A 25,374-nucleotide genomic window follows, 5' to 3' on the forward strand; every position below is an offset into this window, starting at 1 on the left:
ACAAAACAAGACTGAAATTTAGAAGTGAAAAAAAAATGCAGTCCTACCTCTTAAACTTTTTTACATTTTTTGAAACGACAGACAAATATTTTATTGGAATTAATTGTGTCCGATCACCACAACAGTGGGACGAGTATGATGGTGAAGCAAAACAGATACATGTTTTAGGATGGTTGGATTTTGCTCCATCCATACATCTAACTTTCCTCCCTGTCCCTACTAGAACAACATATCACCTCAGCATGATGCTGCTACCGTTTATTTCAAAAGTTGGAATGGGGGTGGGGGACGTTGTCATTGGGGGTTGATGGATGAGGGAATTGGGGGCTTGGAGAGACTATAGACTTGCTAATAAAGGAAACCATAAAAATAAAAAAATAAAGTCTTAGGTAACAAACTAACTAACTAACTAACTAACTAACTAACTAACTAACTAACTAACTAACTAACTAGAATTTTTAAAAAAAAACATGTTCTCTCATATCTTACATAATACTATTAAATAACAGTACAGCTAGAAGTGTGGTTGGGGGAGGGGGAAAAAGGGTGAGGGGATATTGTACCAAGCAAATTTGTGTAGGGGTGGCCATTACACCCCCTCACCCTTCTCCCCATCCTCCGACCCGCCTTTGGTGGCGTCACTCATTTTTGTATACAACCCCATTGTGAAGGGCCTAAAGAGCCACATGGGGGCTCTGGAGCCACAGGTTGTAGAGTCTACAATTCCTGCCATAAAGATACATGTGAAATGCATCAAAAACTGATATGCAATTAGGATCTTTAGTCAAGTTTCCATGTTATATTTCTATTTTAAAAACACACCTGCATTTATTGTTTTATTGTCTCCTTTTTCTGCGCATATTTTACCTTGTCAGCTATTAATATTCACAAAATACTCCTGTTCATCTCTTTGTAAAATACACCTGTGACGTTTCTCAACGGCTCTTGAACGCAACTTATCCCCAAACGAGCACATGCCCCGCCGTTGTTACTGGCAAACCGCTCAGAAGATTGACAGCAACTTGATTCATTCGGAGCAAACCTTGTTGCATGGAAACACGAAGCATTTCTAAACTTTTAAGCATATAGGTGAGCGACAATAACACAACAGGCAGAGGTGGCAGCCAAAAGTTTGAGTAAGTTGATAGCTAGCATTTTTCGCTTTCGCTTTCTCCCATGACAACGACCCCCCTCAGCTCATTAATTTCTCATTAGCTTGGTTAATTAAACGTCAAGTTAACGTTAGCTGACAGAGCGACATCCGGAGATGAGTGAAGGTATGTTTACCTCCCGTTTACCAACTTTGTTATAAACTGTAACCATGGGAGTTTAAACCCCTATGATTTATTGCGAAAGAAGATCAGTTTCGATGTATTTTAAGTTTTTTAAACTCCAATTACGCTAGTTTTGACGATAGAAATGCCTTTGCTTTCCCTCAGGACCCTTAAGGACGTCTCGATAGTTCGTTATTGTACAGCAAATATCCCACTTGGAAGAGTTGCGACATGCCAAAAGTTAAACCCCTCGCATTACCATCCAGGGAAGGACGAGCTAGTCAACAAGGTAATCAGGGATGTTGGCGCCTAGTAGGATAGAATAGAAATACTTTATTGTCCCACAGTGGGGTCATTCAGGTGTCACAGCAGCAAGTTTAGGTAAGTGGGTAAATGCCTATTCAGAGACGAAACATAAAAATAAGAATAAACGTGTACAGTAAGGGCAAAATTTAAATGTGAGAAAAATATACTGTGCAGTCAAAGAATATGCAGATAATCATTTGGAGAGAAAAATGCACAGAATGTGCATGTAATGGAAGTCCATAACAACAACAACAACAAATAAGCAAAACAAGCAAGAAAGAATGACACATGTACTGATTAAACCTAGGCTTAATTATTTTACACTGAGGATAAAACAATGATTTGTGGAACACATTTTTGAAAACAAAAAAAAAATCTAAATTATACTTGATAAAGTTAAATAGTCTCATTTTGTTTTGGTGAGTCCAACACTGTTTTGTACATTTGGATCTGGCCAGGATGACATTTATCACAGAACTACCACTGAGAAACGGGCATTAAGTTATTTATTTAGTTAATCTTTGGTTAAAAATATTTACTTGCAGTAGCATAATCTGACGATTATTTCTTTCATTTAGCTTTTTGCTTGAATACTTTCAATATATTTAGAACATTGACAGGATGAAGATTATTGTTGTAATTAAAATATAGTTTTAAGAAATGCTCTTCATTTCTCCTCTATAGGTGTGATCTTGTGTCAACCAATAGCCTGTTAATTTCTTCACTGAATAAATCGTGTCAAAATAAAAGTTTATTTGTGTAGCGGAATTGTTGCTGCATAAAAGATTAATTAATTCAAGCCTTTTAGCACGTCTTTGTTATGGGTGCTTATAAGTGTGGTTGACTTTGTATTTCATTACACTACCCACCATAACTGTGGGCATAATCAGACACGAATAATAATTAGATTTAACCATATCTATTTAGTGTGGGAAAACAACCAAACGGAGAAATAATCTGATTTGACTATTATAGCTATTCATAATTACTCCATAGTGTAACTGAAACACCTTTGTTATTTATACTTTACATTTTTAAGCTGATCAAAATGTCTAAGAAACTTTGGTCAATAATTGATGTTTTCCTTTCCTGTTAATTTAAATTTATTCCAACACTCACTTTTCAAAATAGGAAAGACAAGAAAAAAAAATGCTTGTCAAATGAGGTAGCTGTGTGCTAATCTTTGTAAGTCTGGACATGACTGCAAGAAACTTTCTATTGGCCTTGTTTGTCACTAGAACTGAACAAGTGTGGGCGGTGACCCCAACGTGGCACTGTGTATATTGAGTCAGGATTTGACTATTAAAAACAATCTCCAAAGTGTCGTGTTAGATAACGGCATCAAAGACAGACTTCATGGAGGGCCGTGTCTCCATTTCAACATTTTTGAAAAAAGTTTTTTATACATGGGTACCAATAACTGTGCAAATATCTGTTAATTGCAGTTACCTGCAGTATCCATAAATAGAAGGTAACACAATATTTAGATAGTTGTTTCTTTTAAATGAACTATTATTTTTTTGTCCATTTGCAGCTTAAGGAGGTCTAAATAAACCTCCTTAAACTTGTTAGGGTCCCTGTGTGGTGCTGTTGGCTGTGGACAAAGATATTTTAAACGTATAACTAAATATATTACTGTAGTTTACCTCGTTTCAGTTTGGCTATCAGACTTAGAAGGAGTTTCTTTTTGTGTGCATTATAACCCTGCCAGCATGATTTAGAGCAAACCTTGCCACATTCCTGCTCCACTTGGTTATTTCAGTGTTTATTTTTCACAAAAGCTATCCAGCAGGAAATGAGCTTTATTCTTGGTTTCCCTTTAACTCGTGCTACACTGTGTTTTGTCAGAAGCTACTCACAAATTAAACACTTGGTCAGTTAAATGATCGTCCTTGCTAAAAAGCTGTCAAGTATGAAATGTTGCTGATCTTACCTCCCCCCCCCCCAAACACTATGAGCCCAGACACTTCTTGTGAGGTATCCTGTTGGCATGACAATGAACCTGTTTTTCTCCCTCATGCAACAATTACATCCCTATTAAACAATTACAAAATTTGAAATAAAATTTGACATACTCATGGTCATGGATCCACTCCACCTGAGCTTGAGGTATTTAAGCAAAGACGAATCTGTAAATGCATTCAGTCTGTGATTTAAAGTATTGTTTGAAGTGGCACCAAGTTCAACACTTTAAATTTGAAAACCATTTTGTATTTTTCTTTCCACTTGACAGTTATGCATTACTCTGTGTAGGTCTGATCCATAAACTTCCAATAAAATACATTAAGGTTTGAAGGTGCCATATGGTCGCATGTGGAACGATTTGTATTATAAGTACTTTTGGAAGGCACTAGAATTTAAGTTTCTATAGAATTCAATGCTGCTGAAAAGTTTGTATTATTATGGAAATAATATGTAAACAATATTTTAAATACAGTGTTGTGTCCACTTTCACCTAACAGTCATAAATGTAACTTCGCAGATGCAATTAGACTTTTCTTGTAATTAACTTCCCAGAGAATCTGTAGTATGTTCGCTGAGGAGTTTGGCATCCTTCATCTTTGCATTTGTACTATAAATCGTTGCAACCAAACTTTCTCCTCTAAAAGAAGGCCAAGTATCACGAGAGATCCTTGTACCACACTTTGCGAACCATAGCAGTAGAGTAATTTTTGGTTCTGTGAAAAAATTCAGGGTTGTTGAGTTGATTTTCAAAGGAAGGAGGGATTGATTTAAACTTAATATCACAATACTTACAATGGTCAAAATAACACTATATTTTGCCATTCTTGCAAAAACAGACATCAGCATCGATATCATTAAACCAACAAAGTAGTTAAAATTACAAAAAACAACTTTTCTGACCTATTTGAAATATTTATTTTAATTTTAAATTTGAAACGTACACAAAGAAAATCTTTTTCATCTGTGACAAATGGTTCAAAATAGCAACATGTTTAACAACATTTTTTAAGGCTCCTCTTTAAAGCATTGTGTACTTTTAAATTCAGGTTTGTGATCTCCAGTATCTGTGTCTTTCACCATTTTCCCACCAGATGGCGCCCTTTTACCATGAAGAAATAGGAAACGTGCCCTTGGGTTTGTCTTGAGACAGATTTTTTTTTTTTTTCCTTTTTCAGTTTAAAGGCTGTGCCACTAGAATCAGCTGGCGAATAGAAAAACAAAATATCTTTCACAGCCAAATACATTTCATTAATTACTTTGCACAGTATCATTATGACAATTGTGTGCGTGTTTGCTCCAACTAAGGCCTGCTTGTTTCTATTTTTATTTCCATTAAAAGATTATTGCTTGTAATAGCTGTGAGTTCTGCTGCTATGTAAAGATAAGTGCTTCTTATTTTGTAGTGACTATTTAAGGTGCACGAGAAACAGAACTGATGGAATTAAATATCCTTACGTTTTGTCTTTCATTAGATCAAGCAGACCTTCAGGTTGTCTGCACTGGTAGACGTCGGATTTGTGCTTTACTGAACACTCCCTCACCATGTGCCAGCACGGCTATCTGCCATATCCAAGACATGAGGAGTCGATTAAACAACTGGTTTCAGAAGGTAAAAAATACTCCATGATAAAGTGTGTATCACGTTGAATTGAGAAAAAAAAAATCATTATTATGATAAAATCAGTACAAAACACATTTTTTGCTGCTTTAATTTTTGCCAGCCTAGAATAAGTCAACCAGAGATTGATCCCGATAATCTCCAAAACATCGAAACTTTAAGGTGAATTATTTGCTTGTTTTTAATTAGCTTTTTTTTTTTCCCCTACTGCATAAATTATTACATGGTTTTGATGGTTTTCACAGACTTCAGAGACTCTCTTTCAAAGACTTAGATTCTGATCCTACAGGCTTGTATGTTGAAGGGATAGCGATTACTGCAAGAGGTAAAACGGGACACATGAATAACATTTCTGACTTACTTTCTTTCTGTAATGCTCCAATACATCTAAACCTAAGCACTATGCACTTGTGTTAAGTCGACTTGATCATTTCACAAAAGTTTTGCCAAATTTAAACTGGAGGAATGTGTCATCATCATCATAACTTTTTTCCCCGCTGGAAGGTTATCAAAAATCACCTCTAAAGGAGAAAATAGAAGATGTCCTCTCTGAAGTCGTGAATCTGGTTGAGCGTTTGGAGGCTGATCGTCAGTTTGCAGAGGAAGCTCTGCAGAAAGAGAAGAGAAGACGAAAAGTCTTGGTGAACAAAATTGACGCTATTGCACTGTGGAAGCTAAACGAGCATCCCGCAATTATTCAGAGAGGTCAGTGATTGTGAGCTATCACATAATCTGAGATCTGTTTATCTCCTGCGAAGAAGTACTGTTCTGTTGCTCTCAAACCCAGCTAATACGCTTGCTATTTATCACTGGTTTTTGCCTCCACTAGAGCACGATGCTTGCAGTAGAGACATCGCTGAGTTGCAGTGGCAGCTTAAACGGGAAAATCAGAAAGTTGACGAGGTCCAGGAGAAACTGTTGCAGTCTGAACTGCTCAACCGGAAATTACAAGAAGATACTGAGTTTGCCAGAAACCAAATCCCCATTGTGAAAGAAAACAATGAGCGCCAGGAAGACTTTTTACGTTTGCTTGAAATTGCCCAAGCCGAGGTATGCCTCAGTTGAATGTATTTTAGCCTCTGTCCAGCTATTATCCATACATGTCTATTCTTGCAGGGCTGTGGGTGGGAGGGATTGTTATTTCAAACAAGTATCATAAAAATGCTAGTATTTAACAGCTTCTTATTGAAGGGTTAACATTGTGGTAGGAAATGCCTTTATTTAGTGTCATGTAAAAGTAAATAGTGAATCTATTTGGGTTCTGATTGGGATATATTTTCTAATGGTATAACTTTTTTATAGACTCAAAGTTAAATCACATGGGTTTTCTTAAAATTTCTTACTTAAACCATAAGTAAGAAATGGTTTAAGTAGAATGCAAGTCATTCGTGCATTCTAGTCTAATTCTACTGTCCAAGACACACTGGAGATAAAACTCAGGAGTTTTAGGTTTGCCTTCTGAGCCTTCAAAACTTTAGCAAACTGCAAACCTTTGCTTAAACATACAATGTTTTTGCTCCAATTTGTCACATTACAGCTTCCTAATTGGAATTTTAGGTGATAAACCGCCTATCTGTTGCTTGCAGCTCCAAAGGGCCTTTAGGCCCCCCAAAGTGGCTCTTTATAACTTTTGCTAAAACATATAATTTAAGAAAATTATATTTTGTCTTTTCTTGAAAGTTTTTCTTTGTTCTAAAACCTACAATTTGATATAAATTATTAGTTCTTTATTTAAGCTATAAGGAATAAATAAGTTATTAGGGTTGCACAGTTTATTGTTACTGCTGTCCGTTCTATTGGTAAAACTTGCCACTACTAATAACCAATGTTTCAATTCCATCTTGTTGCTATTTGTGTATTTGTACCTGGAAGGGAGTTGATAATGTGATATTTTATTGCACATGAGCAAGTGATAGTTATTTAGCTCAGGATTTGTTGGGTTTTTAACTGAAGCAAATAAGCAATGTTGTTTTTTTCACGATAGAGAAATTTTGTACATTATACAAGTACAGGCCATTTACCATTTCCCTTTACATTTATGTGGTATATTACATTGGTTTATCACTTAAAGCCCAATAAAATACAACAAAGCATGTGATTATAACATAACAAAATGTGAAAAGATACTTTGCAGGCACTGTAACTAGATCGTCATAAAAACATCTCCGCAAGAACAAATCTTGATATTTAAGTATCTAACAGGTAAAGTTTTACTCCTTTTTAAACAGTGACCTGGGGACCTTTTAAGATTGTGCCTTAGTTTCTGGATGGTACCAGAATAATGTCTTTTTTCATTATTATTTATATCATTAACTGCATAAAACTGTTTTGAAATAAACTTGGAAAACATCACACCGCCTTGTTTAGGCTGACAACGTTCAAGCAAGCACAAAAGAAGATCTCCTCCAGATTGAGATGGAGCTTGAAAAGGAGGAAACTGCAGCCACCAAAGAAAGGGTGGCACATCAGCAGAGACATGAGGAAATATTAGATGAGCTAGATGACAGATTGTGAGTATTTATATATTTTTGAATATTTTTTTTGAATAATGCAAAATTGTACACACAGATGACCCAAAAGCAGTTTCTACACTACAGTAGCAATTAGAAGTAACTAATTCCATTCTGATAAACATGCTCTTTTACAGGTCAGTTTAAAGAAAAAACAAAAAAAAACAAAACATGTAGATTATTACGTCTTTGCTTAAAAAAAAACATTGTATAAGAACTTTTATTGTTGGTATAATTGAAAAAAAAAATAACATCATTAAAGACAGTTGGTTCAAATAGTGATATACTCATATTTATGATGATATATTTCAAGCTTTTTGGTGATTATGCCTCACAGCAAATGAAAACCCACTTTTTTGTATTCAGAAAATTAGAACATTGCACGAGACTAATAAAAAGTAATATAGAAACGGTAATAGAAATATTATGTTTTGGCCAATATATGGAAGACTACGGACTCGACCAGGGTCCAGCAGACAGTGATTGGCACGCAAGGAGGGCAAACCACAAATTGGCATTCCCAAAGATGTTTGGTGTTCACAGAGTGTTTTAGCCAAGCATATTAAATGGAAAGTTGAGTGGAAGGAAAAAATCGTGATAGAGAAATATGCACAAGCAACAGGGATAATGTTAACCCTTAGAGGATTATGAAGCAAAGTCCAAAAAGAGTTTTGGGAAGATTCACAAGGTGCAGACTGTGGCTGGAGTCAGGGCTTCAAGAACTACACACAGATGTATTTGGTACATGGACTACAGCTTGTCCATTCTTTATGTTGAGTTGCTCTGAAGTCTATCCTCTTTTTAGATTAAATCTGACTTTACCTCTCAATTAGTGATCATGGTCCTATATGGAGTGCATTAGGTGGGACAGTGCATGAACACACATCTCAGCAGGTCCACATTTTAGGATTAAAATGTTAGATTTTTTTTTTATTATTTGTCTATTATTAAGATTTTCTGGAAAAACTGAAGGTTAGTTTTAATGAGGTGAAAGTTTTAATTATAAAACTGACAGAAATATTTGCTGGGAATGTATCAATAATATTATGTATGAATCTATATAATACAAATATCACCTTTTGAATAGACTTTCTAATGATTTTTCTCATTAAATATAGCTGTTGTAGGAAGAAATACAGTTCTTACTACAACATAACATAGGCATTGACATCTTTTATTATTTGGATTTTTGTTTCCATAGTATAACACATGTTTAAAGTCAAAGGTAAAGATAGGATAATGGCAAAAATATTTCTAGTTGATTCATACCAGTTAATGTATGAATAAGATCTGAAAATGTATTGCAAAAAGCAAACTTTGAAAGTGATTAGAAATCAACTATTTAATAATACTGTTGTCTACAAGGAGTGTTTTTTTATATATCAAACAGTGCTTAGAATAACTACAAATTTAATATGTTTTTGTCTTGTAGGAAAGAATTGAATAGGTTGAAGGTGCTTAAGAAAAATATGCTTATTGGGATCGAGAAAACAAAAGAAGCTGTCATTTTTAAAGAAAAGAAGCAGACAGAGTTTCTTGACCGGCTCCCTGAAATTGCTAATGTTGAGAAAGCTGAAGAGGACAAAGTAACTACTAATTTCTTTCTCTTTCTTTCTATAAAATGTTTAAAAATGTCAAAAAGCTGTTTCCCACCATTATGGTATGTGTGTTTATCTATCACAGATTTCACATCTCAATCTTGAACTTGAGAAAGAAGTAAAAAAAAATGAACAACTTAGAGATAAACGAAATTCAATTCAAAGAGAGTCAGAAATAAAGGTAAGTAAGAAAACATTAATTTGCATTTGAAAAATCACAAGGGAGTATACGTACATATGAAACTTCTCATTAAAATCATGTTTTGCACATTGAAAGATGTGTTGTTTTTTTTAACTGTGTAAACCACATGTATTTTCCCTTGTGTAACACTAAAGGTCAGATGTAATATCCATGGAAATCATCTGTGACCCTTAAGATTATATGTGATTTCCATGTTTAACAAAAGCACTTCAAATGTGGAAATTATATTGTAAATTATAAGGACAGCAAAATGTGAAAAATGTCAATACATGAAATATTTTCCGCAGGTTTTATATATGGAAATCGTATTGCATGGCAGGATGTGAAACACATGTAGGAAAACCTTCCACATGTATCTCACAATTCACTAAAAACTAGTTTTTCAGATGTGTTCCGTTTTTGGTAGTTATTTTCCCCTATATGTTTATTATTGTAATCCCATGAGGAACTTGTGGCCATATTTTTTTCATGTGAAAACACAGGTAAAATCTGTGTTTTGTTTGTTTGTTTGTTTTTTTCCCAGTAAGGGTACTTAATCCTCTATATGCCGGAACACACGGTAACTGTAAAACAATAATGTCCTCAATATATTTGTGATCCGTTTTTCTATACTATGTTGAATCTAAACCACAGATATCTACATGGGAAGCAGAACTTGTCATTACAAAGGCACATCTTTATTTAAGAAATGAAGCTCTTGAAGCCTTATTGAAAGAAAATAAGGAGTATGAACAGAAGATTGATGACTGCCAGACGAAAATTTGTAAGAGGTACAGCACCAAAGCCAAATTAGTGCTAAAATATGTATAGTTCCCTATTAAATTCTACCATGCACTACATGGTGAGTCACTTGTTTGTGTTCATACCATATGTATACTTTACTGTGTGCTTTGTTAGCGAAAAACAAGTGAAGCAGCTGCATGAGGAGAGGAAGCAGATGCTCCAGAAAATCAATGACAATGACGAGCATTGGGAAAAGGCCAAACAGGAATTGACCGAGGTTACAGAGCAGCATAGGATCATAAAGGCTGAACTGGACAAGCAGGAGAATCTCGTCATCAAGGAGGACCAGGAAGCCACGGTCAGAGAAACCATATGTCTATTTTCTATCTATAATTCCCAGGTTACGCCATTATTGTTTCTTCCAGTGATATTCAGTGTTCCTACTCTGCTTTGCAGATAATTATTGAGGGTCTGAGAAAAGAACTTGCTCACCTCATGAGTACTGTAGAGAAGCTAAAGGTAAATTTGTGGGATTTCTTTGAATGTTTCAACATGATTGAATATATTTATTTACTTATGCTTAAAAACACTTAACGTTTTGTAAATGTTACATATACCTGTTGTATGTAAATTAAAAGTATAAGGCTAAACGGCTATTTTATAACTTCCTCTTCAATCAGGGGAAGCTTGCAGAACTCAGTTTGGAATTAAAAAAATATGACGACTGTTCAGAACTCGCCAATCGAGGACTGCAGAAAGAATTTGATGAATCGTACTCTGCAACACAAGCTCTGGAGGCTATTGTGAAGGTACACTTGATGAATAAATTCTATTGCTAAACACAACAGTAAATTAAAAAGAAAGTGTTATGTGTGTTATCAAATAAAACGGCAACACATTTCATTACACCTGCGTAAAAAAGTGTAAACAATAATAAATTTATTTTATTGCAGATAAATGATTTCACTCTTAAGAAATTCTGAAAAAAAAGAAAACACAAAAACAACAACCTTTAAGTTATTGGCACCCTCGTAAAATAAATATAACTGAATCTTTTTAAACAACTTTTTAAACTTCACCTTTTTACTTGATCACAATTCAGACATTCCGTGTCGTATAGCTTTCCTGGAGTACAACAGTTAAACAGCACAGAGGCCTCTGCATCTTGCTCATCTAAAAAATGGGAAAGACAAGAATACATGGTATTCACACACTATTGATGGAAAAAAAATCTTTAAATATTGAACACATCATATTCATTGTATTCAGAAAAAATAACCTAATCTAGCTTTTTATTTGTTAAAAATTTGTGATAATAAAAAAAAACTTGTTCTCTTAAAGGACCATCCACATTTGATGGCATCTTTGGGAAAGATGCGTGTAAAGCCTTAGAATAAACATATTTTCATACCATAATGTTGCTTTAAAAATACAGTATTAGGAATATCCAACCTTTATAGCATTATGCAAAAATTAAATGAAAGAAATGTAATAAAAAGAAAATCTTCCTTTAAGAAATCCCTGTTTTAAAGAAAATCACTGACAAAAGAGCTCTAAAAAATATTGTAAAAGAAATGTAGCTGAAATATTTTTTAATACTGTACTAATCTTAATGGGATTAAAATAATGCACGCATCTGTTCATTTTCATAGCAAATCTGAAGATGAACAGATGTGTGCTTGGCAAATAAAAAATGCAAAACAAATATGAGTAATTAGTCAGATATGATTTGGAAGATGAAAACAACAAAACAATTGCAAAACTACATGTAAAGGGATTTGAGATTATTCTGCTACCACCTGCAGTGATGAAGCTTGTGAGGGAAGTACAACAAAATCTTATTGTTTTGGAACTGCGGCCATATTGGGTTCATCTTTACAACTATTTAATCTAATGCTTTTACAAACATTCTTACTAGTCGTGATGTAAGAATGGTAGTATCTTTAACACATTTGATTGTTTTTATTGTACAGAGAATGAAGGAACTGATAGAAAACCTCGAAAAGACTCAACGTGAACATGAAGACGCATTAGCCGACCTAGAGAAGGACATCAAGTTGAATAGGGACCAGCTTAAAGTTGCTAGGGTAAGAACAAGTTTATTTTTTTAAAGCGCAATTGTTGCAACTATTCAGCAGTATAGTTTATTAGACAAAATAATTTCAACAAAATGTGATTCACACTCATCTTTAAATTACTTTACTCTCTTTACTTACAGGATTTGCATGGTGCCATCTTATGGAAAATTAAAAACGGTATCAATAGGTATAATGTTCTTATGAATAAAACTAAAGAATACCAAGGGTCTTCTCGTGAAATGGAAAAAGATATTGAAGCCATCCCAAAAGTCATAGCAGAGCTTGAGTAAGTTCCAAGAAAATATCAGCATCATGAGCACTATTATATTTAAAAGGTTCCCATTTTTTTTTTCCTACTGGTACATTACTGCCCACCTCCAAGAGATATAAAGGCTGTTCACAGCTTGTTTGCTCTCCAACCATACCTTTAACTGTAGAAGTTCTACTAATTCAGTCGTCTCCTTGCAGAAAAGATTTAGATGTGGTGGACTTTAAAAACAAATCAGCTGCTCGCACCATGAGCACCTTGCAGTCTGATATTAATAACTGGCAGCTCCGAACAGACCTACTCAAGAGGAGAAGCTTGGCTCATCTCAGAGACAGAAGACAACTAATGGAAGAGACAGAGGTATGAGAAAACAAAACGATGTCACAATAACCGTCTGTAAATACATGAATTTGTGTGTCAAATGCTGTGAAGTCAGAGATGAGCTGTGAACCCCCCACCCCCCTAAAAAAAAATAAAACACCACTTTGTTTATTTGTTTCTGGATTAGTGTCAGCACATAGCTTGTTACAATACGTCCCTTAAGATACAGAGAAAACAGAGCAGTCTGCAATTAAAATTACAAGCCATGGTCAATCTCGTTTAAGTGCTTTTGCCACAAATGACAAGTCGCTGCTGTTGTAGTCTTTTTGTCTGGACGAATTTGATGATGCATGTCGTGGTGTGATGCTGTGTCTGCTTTTGGTACCTGTAGGCCAACATTCGTAATAGCAATTTTAACACAAGACACTATATGATTTGTAAAAGGGATCACATCCTCTTGACTTGTGTTTATTCGTAACATGAAACAGGCTTCAAAAACATGAATCTGATCTGCAAGAAATAGCATTCATTTGAACAGTCTTTTTGTAAGAGAAGCTCCTATTTATTGTAAGGTTTTCATCTGCAGGATTATCAGCCCCAGCCAGAGCCTCTTTGCTGATGGGGGTTTCACATGGCTTATCTAATGTGAAATCGCCATGTGGTATATAGTTTCATTAAACGGTGATCAAGAATGCATTAGTTCAAAACAAGAAAAGGCAATGGAGCTTAAGCCGCCATGCATCCAAGTGCAGCAACTTTAAAGAAGTTGTTGGCGTGAGACAATTTAAGAATTAAAAGTCTTCCTCATAGACACAACTCCCATTAGCCGGATAAAAGTTAGCCATGCAAAAAGGAGTTTAGTCTTTTTCACTTGAAGAAATAAGATGATACAACAACAACACTCCCCGCTAAATAAAAAGATCAGGCAGAGTTTCAGGTTCTAAGGAAATGGGTCACTTTAATCACTGAGACCAATATAAACCACACATAATGTCTGTATTAGCATAACATAATAAGCAGAGTGTGCATCCGGAAATCATGGTGCATGAAGCAGAATGATTAGACACCTTCGAATGTGAAAATCCTAATAAATATGCTGACCACAGCTTGTCTGTTCTTCGCACTCTGTTACAGGAAGTTTATGTGGGGTCATCTTTGGTAATATCGAAAATGCACAAAAATACACACATCCAGGTTGAATGTGTTTATTTTAAGAGGAGCCACACTTCCTCTCTATTAAATCCATAAGTAGGTGAACGAATTTCAATTTTCAAGCACGCACCTATGTTTTGATTTGATCAGGCCTTGACGTTTGGGCGAGGACAGGGTAAACAATGCAAACTGCCGACGCTATCAGTTTCTTATGGGCAATGAAGTGTAATTTGTTCCATTTACACTTCACAACAGCATCAGATGGGCTTTGTCAGTGCTGCATGGAGTAATTAAACCTGAAATCAATAGCAGGCATTTGTCATGTTTACAGCCCCTCTTTCTGCTGGGTTAAACTCATCACTTTAGTGCTGTTCTGTTTTACTGCAGAGACACACTTCATTATGTCTGCAGGTACAGTTGAGATATTCTCACGTCCCCTTATCCAGCACTCAGGAAACATTGAAAAGGCGACGTACACCGAGAGGCATCGTTGCTGTGAATCCTTTGCTTTATTTCACAGAAAAGGTGTCCATTGCTGTATTCCTATTATTTATTCTGGCTTATTGAGGAGACCAAGGATAGAATGTGTGCATCTGAAAAGAGATTGTAGATGTCCGTACCACTACATAGTGATGTTACTTCCCTATTTTTACAGTATGTTAAATGTGTGTTTTATCTGTTATATCCAGTTTTTGTCATTTTGGAAGCATTGATCATTTTGATCATGTAAAGCTCGATCACTGCTCTGATATTAGCTGCATGCTCTCCCACAGTGGCCTCTTATGCTTGTTCCCCACATCATACAATGCAGTTTTTTTTTCTGTGTGCTGGGAGTTTTAGTTTTCTGTTTTTGATTAAGATTAGGGTAACATGCAACAATGCGTAGAAGATAACACTTTACCTGTTGTGGAGGAAAAAACTGCCTATTAAACTGTTTAGCACGTATTGTAGCTGATGGAGATGAAAGTGGGAAGATGGACAAAATGTGGAGACGAAGGCTGGGCGTCACTATTGTTCAAGTATGGCATAGAGATGAACTGCAGAAAATGACTACACCACATTACATTTCGTGCTAGTGACAGCAGGATGTACACTTCCAAATAAGACACTGCTGTGTTTTTGTTTTTGACTGTCCATATCAATATCCTTGAATCCTGTTGGATATACCAAAGGAACTTTTCTAGCCCATTCTAACATATTAATAACACAATATAATGCTTTGATCTAAACCCATCATTGTAGTTCTGGCTGCATATTTGGAGTCATTATCCATTTAGAAGATGAACCCTGACCTCAAGTCTTTTTCAGCCTCTTACAGGTTTTCCAGCAAGTTTCCATTCAGGGCTTGCTGAAAAACAAGCCCTGAATGGAAACTTCAGGAAGCTCTGACTAGCTTCCTATGACTAGTCTCCTATTGTCTCCTATGACAGGGAAGCTCTGACTAGCTTCCCTGTCCCTGCATGAGGAATTTAGCCATATGCCATGATGCTGCCATGGCATGGGGCATCATGCAGGAGTCAGTAAGATCATGGCAGCCGAGAGGCTTTGTCAGTGTAAGACATATGTAGTTCACATAATGCTATTTTCTTCACCTGTGTGTAGGGATTCCTGGAGGTTGCACGTGCTGAGAACGAACGACTAGCAATCGAGTATCAAGATCTGAAGAAGATGCTTTTGGAAGCCAGGCAGGAGTCAGTATCTGCACTGAGAGTGAAAAACCGTGTACATAAAAAGTGTAGCTATTACACAGAGGTACAGTGAAACTTTTAAACATATTGCCTCTTTTCAATTATGTTTTATTATTTTTTACTGTTGTCTCTTTTCCTCTTGTTGTGCTTTCTGTGCTTGGACCGAAATTTTAAGGTGACTTAGTTTTGCATTTATTCTGAAGGTTACCGCTGCAATTTAATAATGATTAGATAATTTAAGTGGAGGAGGATGATGGATGTGGCATATTGTAATGATCACTGTGTATTTTTGGTACTAAAAGGAGTAAAGCACGAGGTTGATGGTACATGCAAAAACTTCAACATTTTTATAATTATAGCTCTGCAATATTCTCACAGGTAAAACATTTCATTATTGTTGGGTTACAAATTTCCTCACTGCATCAGTTGGTAAGAGATCAACAGCAACCACAGGTTACGATCAGACAATGGATGTGCTTTCAGCAGTAAAATAGCTCAAGTCCACACTTGACTAGTTAAGGGAAGACACCTCTGCAGCATTTTACTTTTTAATCTTTATAGTTTTCGACACTTTTTAACTGGAATGGAATTACATATGACAACCATAACACCAGGAAGAAGACACACTGCTCTTGCAATGAAAAACACATATTATTTGTTCCAAAAATGACTAATACCTTTACTTGAGCAATTCCTCATCTAACTGCATGAATGTTATCAAGTGAAAAATGCATGCAAAAATAAAATCCTGTGGACAGGATTTTCCACGCTCATGATCAAAGCCTGATTTTCTTTTACTCTGGATTCAGCCTTCACCGTTTTTGTTTGTTTCAGCCCCACACTTCTTCTACTGCAGCCTCTCGGCTTCTGCTTTATGCCTAATTTTAGTTTTATAACAAGCTTATGATCAACGGCATATCAGACATGTAGATGGGGCATTATTTTTAATCTGATTTCAACGTGAACATTTAAAACCGCTTCTTTCCTGTTTTATATATCCAATTATCCTCATAATGTTTTCATCATGCAAAGCAGTTAATACAAATCTTAGTAAATTAGATCATGTTTTATTGATTTGTTTATCACAAACTCACAAGGTAAATGCAATGCACAACTTCGGGGTCATTTGAGAGATGAAACATCAGCACACATGAGTTACTTATAGTTTGAATAATCATTAACTCCTTTTTTCATTTAAACCCATCTTTTAGATGAGCTTTACCAGGTTTTACAACCTTCACGTTACTTCATTTTCCCATCACACTGTTGTGAATTTGCCTTGTGAAGAAATGAAGTTACATGGCTTTAAGTACCAGGTTCCACTTTCTTTCTGACACCGAAGCACACATGGTGTCTCTCCATCTAAGCCAGACTGCCACAGAATTTCTTTGACATGCGGTTCCACTCAGAGTTGTCACATACAGTGCCCTCCACATTTATTACCAACCCTGTCTGGTTAAGATGTGCAATAAGCATTAAAATAGATTTAGCTTTTGTTGCATTGACACAAAATTACTCTAAAATAATTCTGCAGTTCTCTTACAGTGAGTTTGGAGATTTATTGTTAATCTTCTTTGCCTTCCCCCTCCTTGTGTGTGTTCACAAGATAAACTTTGGTACTTGTCCCGCCTTGTTGGTCACAATTTTATTGCTCTAAATGCTGGTTAAGTTTTGGTGAGCAGCTACTTTCCTGTAGCTGTGTCCTGACTTGAGAAGATCATAGCACATCATTTTTGAAGGGTATGTTCTCTTTTGTTTCCTATTTTTAAGAGAATGGTTAACATGATATCCTATGTTTTTTTTTTTAGTTAAAATCCAATATTTTTTGTGCTGTAATAGCAAAAATATAACATAACACAGAAAACACCAAAAAAGATGCTTTTGCTTGAAATATTATGTTGACATAGCCTATATGCCACACAGGGTCTACATGCACAACTACCCCGACTAATTAACCAGCCAGTATCAGCTAATTATATTCTCAACATTAGTCTATCAACATAGAACAAACAAAAAGGTATATATTCTGTTCAATAAGCACTTGAAAACTACTTCTACATTTTGCTAAATTCCTCTAAGACTAAAAATAATTAAAAAAAATACATTAAAAATTAAAGGTTATAGTTAATATTATCATGACATCTTTCCATCTGCATAAATAATTGTTGCTGTCTTTAATAAAAGCATCTGAGTCGTGTTTACCATTGTGTTTGTAATTTTTGTGTTAATACTGTGAAACTGTTGCATTTTTACTCAAGATCATGACATGGTGAGACGTCATACTAGCCTGTGAGTAGACATCAACTTTGACATGTAAAATTGTTACAATTAACTCCTTGCTACCAAGCGGAACATGAAAGCTGTCGTTTACACATTAATAAAAAAACAATTGGCATAAAATCCTAGCATAAAAATAGATTCCCCATTACAGTTGCTACTTACTGCAATTAAGGTAAGTTACTGGACTTTCTGTCAGTATTTCCAAGGATGTCTACTTCTAAAAAAAAAAAAAAAAGTAGTCTCTCACTTTTTTGTCTACTGCAAATCGACTTCATCTGTGAACATGCAAAACAAAATGAACGATGAACCGATAACATGCTCAATTTGTTTTATTCGACACCATGATTAGCAGAACTAAATGCAACTCAACAAGTATCCTGCAGATTTTCAGATGCAGAAATGTAGGACCATAACAGTTTTAAAGAAGAACACGGCACAGGATTTTGTTTAAATATAAATGCACGTTTGATGAATATTAGAGACAGGTTACCTGAAAATTTAATTTCAATCACAGAAGATAAAGAAACAATAAGAAATACTTCATTTCTGATAAACGTCCAAATGACAAAGGCATTTTTCTGATATTAGTCAGTAATTTTTCTCTTTTTTTTTTTCTTTAAACATAAAGGACTTGAATATCTTTGCAGGAACATATTTTTAAAACAATTTAGAATTGAGTGTAGATGTTAGCACTGCTCTGTTTATGTGAAGGCTTTCAGCTCTTAGGTTTTAACAGGGTACACCATAAAGACCATTCTTGTTATTGTCTTTCCTTCAGGAGCTGATGACTGAGCTAATTCGCTTTAGTTTTCAATGCACTGGGGAACACATTGCCAAGCAATGATAAGCTTTGTAGGGAGAGTGCAGAGATGGAGGAGGGAAGAAAAGCAACGGCATCTATCAGAATTTAAACCTCTTTGCTTGAAACTGTGTTCAAATAATAAAGCAAGCAGCATGTCTTTCCAAGAGACTGGGAATAATTTCTGGTTTCTGTGGGGGGTTCATGACTTTGTGTGTATGTGTAAAATATGTCTTGAGGGGATTGGTATAAAGTTAAACTGGGTGAAGTAGAAATATTTTACTCATCAGCTTTGCAGTCACAGAGTTTGCCTCGGCTAGAACAAAACTGCTGAAGCATTTAGAGAAAATTAACCCCCCATCCTGGCAGCCAGATGTGACTGGATTCTGATGAGTGCACACGAGTGGGCAGAGAAACCAAGAGACTGTGAAATTCCTGTCAGGCCCGTGTACTGCAGAATGGGCTATTGACTGCTTTCTCTATTCCCCTCCATCATTCTTCTTGAACACTGCCATTAATTTCCTCTCCTGCCTTACCAATTCCTTTTTTCTGCCTTCTCTCCCCCCCAGCTCTCTTTGTTGCAGAAGAGGATGCACAAGGTTTTGGTAAAATACTTAGAACAACGCAGCCTCCGCTTCTTGGTTGACCTGGAAGAGTGCCAGACTGTTGCCCGAAAAACTTCCCAGAAAATATCAATTGCCCAGGTATTTGCACATATATGCAGAAAACAGGCTGGAAAATTGCACCAACTGCACTATGCTTTTACATAGCAAATCCCTTTCATTCAACATTCATCCCAGCGTAGGTATGCTAACAGATGGTAGCATATTCTTTTGCATACTACAGTAACTCCATGTTATGCGTTGCATTGTTTGAGCCTGATCCAGCTAGTCAGTTGCCTTGTGTCGTCTTTGCCAAGCAAGAGCAGCCAGGCAAATATCTACCAAAGTGACTTGCCTCAGTGCTGCAGTGGAGTTAAAGACACTGCTCTTATATTACAGTCTATACATTCACTCATCAGACTGATAAATTATCTGTGTTACTGGGGAGATTTATTCAATTACTCTGTGTCTGTCTGCCTTTCTGAATAAGTATACATAGTGCTTTCAAAAAGTATTCACACTTCTTGATATTTTTTTTAAATTTTGTCACATTACATTCTTAATTGTGTTTTGGTAGGCTTTTATTGGACAGACGCAAACATTAACGTGGACTGTAATGAAAAACTGTTCTAAATTAAAAAAAAAGCATACTCTAATACCCTTAAAAATAAAATCTGGTGCAAACGTGTCCTCAGAAGTTGCCTAAGTAATCCATATATTTATAATTTCACTTCATTACAAAGCTGCAAATTATTTATATATAAAGAAAAATATCAGACCACTTAAAGTTAACAAGACATGGCCATCAACAAAATGCTAAGCAAGAACAGCATGAATCAGAGACTCAGCCTCCGTTGAAGGTAGCTCTGGAGGAGCTACAGAGATCCAGGCAGGGAATCTGGTGACTCTACAACTATTTGTTATGTACTCCAAAAATCTGTACTCCAGAATCTTGAAAGCATCAAAATTCTGTACTGGCCAGAAACTAGTAACAATAAACTAGTACAGAAGTAATTATTAGTAACTTTTTCCTTTAAGTTTTATTGGCTCTAGTGGCCTTTATTTGAGAGAGATCAGGCAGGAAAGTGGGCAATGAGAGAAGGGGAAGACATGTGGCAAAGGTCATCAGGCTGGGACTCGAACCTGTGATGGCCGCATCGAGGACTAAGGATATACATACGAGGACATACAGCGGTTGTGCTTTACCCCTGTGCCACCACAAAACCCCAACTAGTAACTTATGTAGTACTAGAGAGTTTTTGTTCTGTCCTCCATCAGAACAAAAACTCTTAACATGAAGATAGTGCTACAGTAGAATGGTGTAGATCTATGTTCCTTGATCTACAGCTCAATATGTGACATGCCTGATGCCCATGGGAATACAAATCAATAAAGAAAAGAAGACTATACGTTTTTAGTGGGACTTCAAAATGTATGTTTAATGAGACAGTGAGCTAGGATGCACACTCCATCCTAGCTCACTGAAAGTGAAATATTCTGCAAAGTACAAAAAATTTCTAATTTCCCAAAGTTGGTGCAGACAAACCCCCTAAACACCTGCAACTTTAACCACAGTTAAAGGTGGTTAGCAGTATTTTAATCACGGGGGCCAAATACAGATGCATGCCGCACATTTCAGATATTCATGTGTAAAATTTTATGGAAACTATGTATTTCTTTTTCTTCAGTTCACAATTGTGCACTGATTTGTGTTTGTCCGTCATATGAAATCCTAATGAAGTTTGTTTTTGTAACGTACAAAAGTTAAAGGGGTGTGAATACTTTTGCATGTCTCTGAGTCTGTACCTGAACCATCTGATCGCTAACAGCAAATGAACTGTTGGAGCCTATTTTCTGCTTTGTTTTCATGTTAGTTAAACAAAGCATGGGGGATATCCATGTGTTCCAACTTTCTCTTCTTTGTGAATATGATAACCTTCTGTCTGTCTTGCACAAGAGTAGGAGCATATTCTGCAAGGTTGAAAAGTAGGGATCTTCAATTAGAGGATAATCGGTGTCTAATCTGTTCTGTGATGTGCGATGAGGTCGAAGCGGACAGCGGGACAGTGATGAATCTTTATAAAAATGTCCTGTCCAGCATTTCCACAGAGCCAGGTGGTGTGCCACCCTGTTATGATCTATATCCTCGTTTTTACTTCATCTTTATCTTAACAATGGCACCCTCCAAATCTAAAAGTGGCCATGTTTGCCAAATGCATTAAGTTATTTTAATGTAGCACACCTAATTTAACGTGTTCGGCGAAAAAAACTATTAAGAGGTCTCCTCCTCCGTCTCCTCTCCTCCGGCTACTGACATGTTCTTTGACGGGTCCGGTCTAGACATTACAGGGAGCAGCTATTTCTCAACAGCCCAGCCTCAAAAGGCCCCAGCAGATCACTGTTCAAGGCAGGGAGTAGTGGGGCACAAGGGGAGGAGCTATCAGGGAGCTGCAGAGTGTGAAGGACAAAAGAGCTGGTGTATTCAAGCGCACCGCACCGTCACCCGTCACAGCTCAGCACAGGTTCCATCAGAGCAGGCAGCACTCACTTTAAACTGGCTCCTAAAGAAGAGTGCAGGAGAAGGACTATCCTCCATAACGTACACAAGGAGAAATAACCCTTAGGAGCCAAAGAAATGCGCCTTGAGAGTTTAAGAACAGGTGTAAATTTACACTATGTACTACTGTAAATTTTAAGACCTTGATGATGAGGTCTTGAGATGCTGCACTATAAATTGATGCGATTCTAAATATTATTTGGCTGTTTAGAACTAAGGAAATGCAGAAATCAGTGGAAGTGATACTGGTTGTTGCTGGAGTTAAACCAGGCTGAGTCCTGATGAGGCCTACACTAATCCATCATGTCCACTTAACCCCACAAGCAGAACATAAGAAAGGTCAGGTTTGCTCTTTCAGACGCCAAATGGCAGTTTTCTCATAACTAGCTTCAGGGAAGGAAGGCTGAGGAACCCTGGGGTGTGTGGGGGTGGGATCGGAGGGGCGGTGGGCTGTCATCCTGTTACACTCCTGCCAGAACTGGCAGTTCAGCTTTGTGTTCTGCTAGTTTACACTAGGGATGGCATAATTGACAATGGCTAACAGCAGAGAGCAGTGCAGAGCTTTGTTGAATGGCCAGTAATGATTGGAGCAGACGCCCACTGCCCCAGTCCCAGGGGACAGTAATCCAAGATCCTGTTTCTGATATAATTGTTAGTCAGAGAATTTCTGCATGGCCAGGCTGGTTCACATTCCCAAGCTAGTTGACACTGCCAGGCAGTTTAATAGAAAATCTGGATGCCGAGGTTTTTAAAGCAGAGGAGCACTGAACCTGGACACGGTTCACCAGGAGCGTTATTCTGCCTCCCTACAAAAATAAGAGCGAGCCGGTTAACTTTACTCTCATACTTGTAGCCACTTTCAGTGACTTTAAAGTCCATTACTCAACCAGCCTCATAAACATCAGGTCAGTCTCTCATGACTCGTCAGTAAAATTAATTTAATCTGAATCATTACACCTTCTCTTCAAATTCTTAACTACTCTCATAAAGAAAAAAAAAGACATTCCTTTTATCTCCATGGTTAAAATCAGTTTACAAATATACCACCTAATACTAATCACAGTCTGCTTGTACTCTACAAGACAGGTCTACTATTAAGTTAGGGAACAGTTGTTTATTTTTTTTTTAGTAGTTTCTATAAGAATTAACCTGATTAAGCCTATCAAGAGCCTAAACGGCCCTCACATATCAAAAGGAATATGATTTTGACAGTCAAATGAGGGATTTTATGACCTTATTGTAATTCTGAGGGGAAGTGTGGAAAGAGCAAAAAATATTGCAATGCTAAAAACTCTGCCAGCATTTCAAATAATACTACATATCCATGTAAAAAAAAAGTCTGACACATTCTGTAGTATTTGTTGCTAATGAAGCTGGCTGTATACCCAGATATGCGGCTTCCCTATGATGGTCTTTTTGGCTTCCAGACACAGCTGGTAATAGTGTGCAGCACTGCTTCTGTCAGTTTTTAAACATGACAGCACTGTTGCTCTCCTTTTACACCAGATTTGGTTGTGTGTTGGTTCTTTGCTCTGGACTTGACATACCTTTAAAAATCACTGAACACAGCTGCAGACAAAACTGCCTGCAGAGAATCGGCTGAACTTAGCGAGGTGTTTGGATGCAAAACAAACACTTAACACAGCCAAAGCTCCAAAATCCTTATGGTTCTCGACGACTCGGTTGAATCTGGTTTCTTTGAAGGATGAAACATATCATTTTAAGATACATACACAGAAGCAAACTTGCCAAAATGAAACAAACCCCACACGGAGAGACAGTCAATTAGGAATGGAGTTCTAGGCAGTCGGCGAGTTAGATGACAGGTAATATGACATGATGTCTAAACCTTTTGCCTTGACATGCACAGGCCACAAAAATGTTAGATTTTTCTTTTTTATTAAAAATTAATTATGTTATTTATTTTTTTCATTATTAGCAGCTCAACAAAATAAATAAATAAATAAAAAAACTCCAACAGCAAAAAACATAGGTAATTTACTTTTGCCTAATTTAAAGTCAGTCATGTAATTTCCAGCATATTTATGTCATTCTTTTTCCTTCATATTAGAAAACAAATTATTTGTCTGAGTTCAGTGACAAGAATGGGATGAGTTTGTTTGTCTTGAAAAAAATGCTTGCTCTATATATTTTAACAAATTGCTGTGCTCAAGCCTCCTTTAGAGAAAAAGATACAGGATGTTTGTGGTCTTACTCACTAGTAAGTTGAAATAAAAGCAAAACTAATGGCAAAACACGCTTCATTGTGAGAGACTAGCTAACTGTTTTGAGAAATATTCTTTATTTTGAGTAAACTAGGAGAAACTGACTAAATAATAAAATCCAGGTGGTCAGCTGAGGTGAACAAGAGAGCAGAGGGTATCTGGAGTGGAAAGGTCAAAGTCTGATGGTTGGTTCACGTCAAACACATCAACTGTGTCTGGGGGAATGCACAAACCATGAACTTAGCATAGTAGTGCTTCTATACAAATTGGTCTGTTTGTTATTTATTCTTTCTTTTCTTGTTTAAACAGGGAAAGTTTTCGGAAGAAATTCAGCTCATCTCGGTGTTTCTACAGTCCATCAGAGAGAGCTCTACCACCACCAAAAACGCTGAGAAGAACAAGCAAACCAGTCCAGATGCCACTGAAGTGAATGAGTAGATACCTCCAGTTCAAGTAGCAGTGTAATTGGACATTCACCTGTACGAGACAACTTACTTACCCTAGCATGCTTCACTATCTCCCCCCTCTTCACTTGCAGCAAATCCATAACAATGAAACAGGTGACTTTCATGCTGCTGTCAGGACTGATCTAATTTTAGCTGGGTGAATGATTGCAATTGGCTTTGCCTCATCAGATAATTAATCTATGTCACCATTAATTGGAAAAGAGAATAATTACAGGCAGTGTTGACAGAAATTCTACGCTTCTCCAGATTTCAAGATCTAATTACAACCAGGGAAACCTCGTGACCTTAAGTAGCACTTAATGCACTTTGGCCACTTTGACCACGTCCATGCGACCACCGTCTTGAGGAAAGCACCCTGTTTTTGTTACGGTACCCCGCTCTCCTCCGATGTCTTCACCCACTGAAAGCTGTCTCCCTCAATCACTTTTCAATATTCAATCTTAATTTTGTGGAAGTTTAGCATTTTCAATGAGCTGGAGATGAATGATTAATGAATAAATTTAAATGCTTCATTTTGTCCATGGATCATTAGTTAAGTCCTTTGTGGGAAGGACCTGAGAAAGGAGTGAAAATTATTGAGACATTAGCCTGGAGCAATCCAGGGGTAAATAGTGTGCACAAAGGGATGTTGTGTGCGCACTATCCACTGGCTTTCTAAAGAACCCTGGGGAAACGCTGTTTTCAATTTGGAATCTTAACTGAATCACATTTAGTTCTTGTAGAAAATTGATTTTTGTTTCA

At 36.6% G+C, this 25,374-nt stretch overlaps 1 protein-coding gene across 2 annotated transcripts; it reads left to right on the forward strand.

The window, feature by feature from the left end:
• Positions 1 to 924: 924 nt before the first annotated feature.
• ccdc178 (coiled-coil domain containing 178) lies at positions 925 to 25,150 on the forward strand. Of its 2 annotated transcripts, XM_015039199.1 has the most exons (20): positions 925 to 1,277; positions 1,440 to 1,563; positions 5,018 to 5,154; positions 5,267 to 5,325; positions 5,409 to 5,488; positions 5,668 to 5,868; positions 5,993 to 6,213; positions 7,531 to 7,673; positions 9,106 to 9,259; positions 9,357 to 9,452; positions 10,107 to 10,243; positions 10,371 to 10,554; positions 10,653 to 10,715; positions 10,877 to 11,005; positions 12,170 to 12,283; positions 12,415 to 12,560; positions 12,743 to 12,902; positions 15,618 to 15,767; positions 19,352 to 19,486; positions 24,476 to 25,150. In XM_015039199.1, exons 2-20 carry the CDS (start codon positions 1,506 to 1,508, stop codon positions 24,602 to 24,604), a joined length of 2,496 nt encoding a protein of 831 aa, XP_014894685.1. In that variant the 5' UTR covers positions 925 to 1,277; positions 1,440 to 1,505; the 3' UTR covers positions 24,605 to 25,150. The 2 variants fall into 2 exon arrangements, with proteins under 2 accessions (XP_014894685.1, XP_014894694.1); XM_015039208.1 differs by lacking the exons at positions 7,531 to 7,673; positions 9,106 to 9,259; positions 9,357 to 9,452.
• The last annotated feature ends 224 nt before the right edge of the window (positions 25,151 to 25,374 follow it).

The sequence above is a fragment of the Poecilia latipinna genome, unplaced genomic scaffold (assembly GCF_001443285.1).
Source record: "Poecilia latipinna isolate Pla-1442-1.1 unplaced genomic scaffold, P_latipinna-1.0 Scaffold27, whole genome shotgun sequence".
Lineage (NCBI taxonomy): Eukaryota > Metazoa > Chordata > Actinopteri > Cyprinodontiformes > Poeciliidae > Poecilia > Poecilia latipinna.

Coding starts and splice junctions, on each gene's coding strand:
- ccdc178 (XM_015039199.1), top strand. CDS start 1,506: ATGCCAAAAGTTAAACCCCTCGCATTACCATCCAGGGAAGGACGAGCT. Junction 5,489..5,667: donor GATAGCGATTACTGCAAGAG/GTAAAACGGGAC, acceptor CCCCGCTGGAAG/GTTATCAAAAATCACCTCTA. Junction 5,869..5,992: donor TCCCGCAATTATTCAGAGAG/GTCAGTGATTGT, acceptor TGCCTCCACTAG/AGCACGATGCTTGCAGTAGA.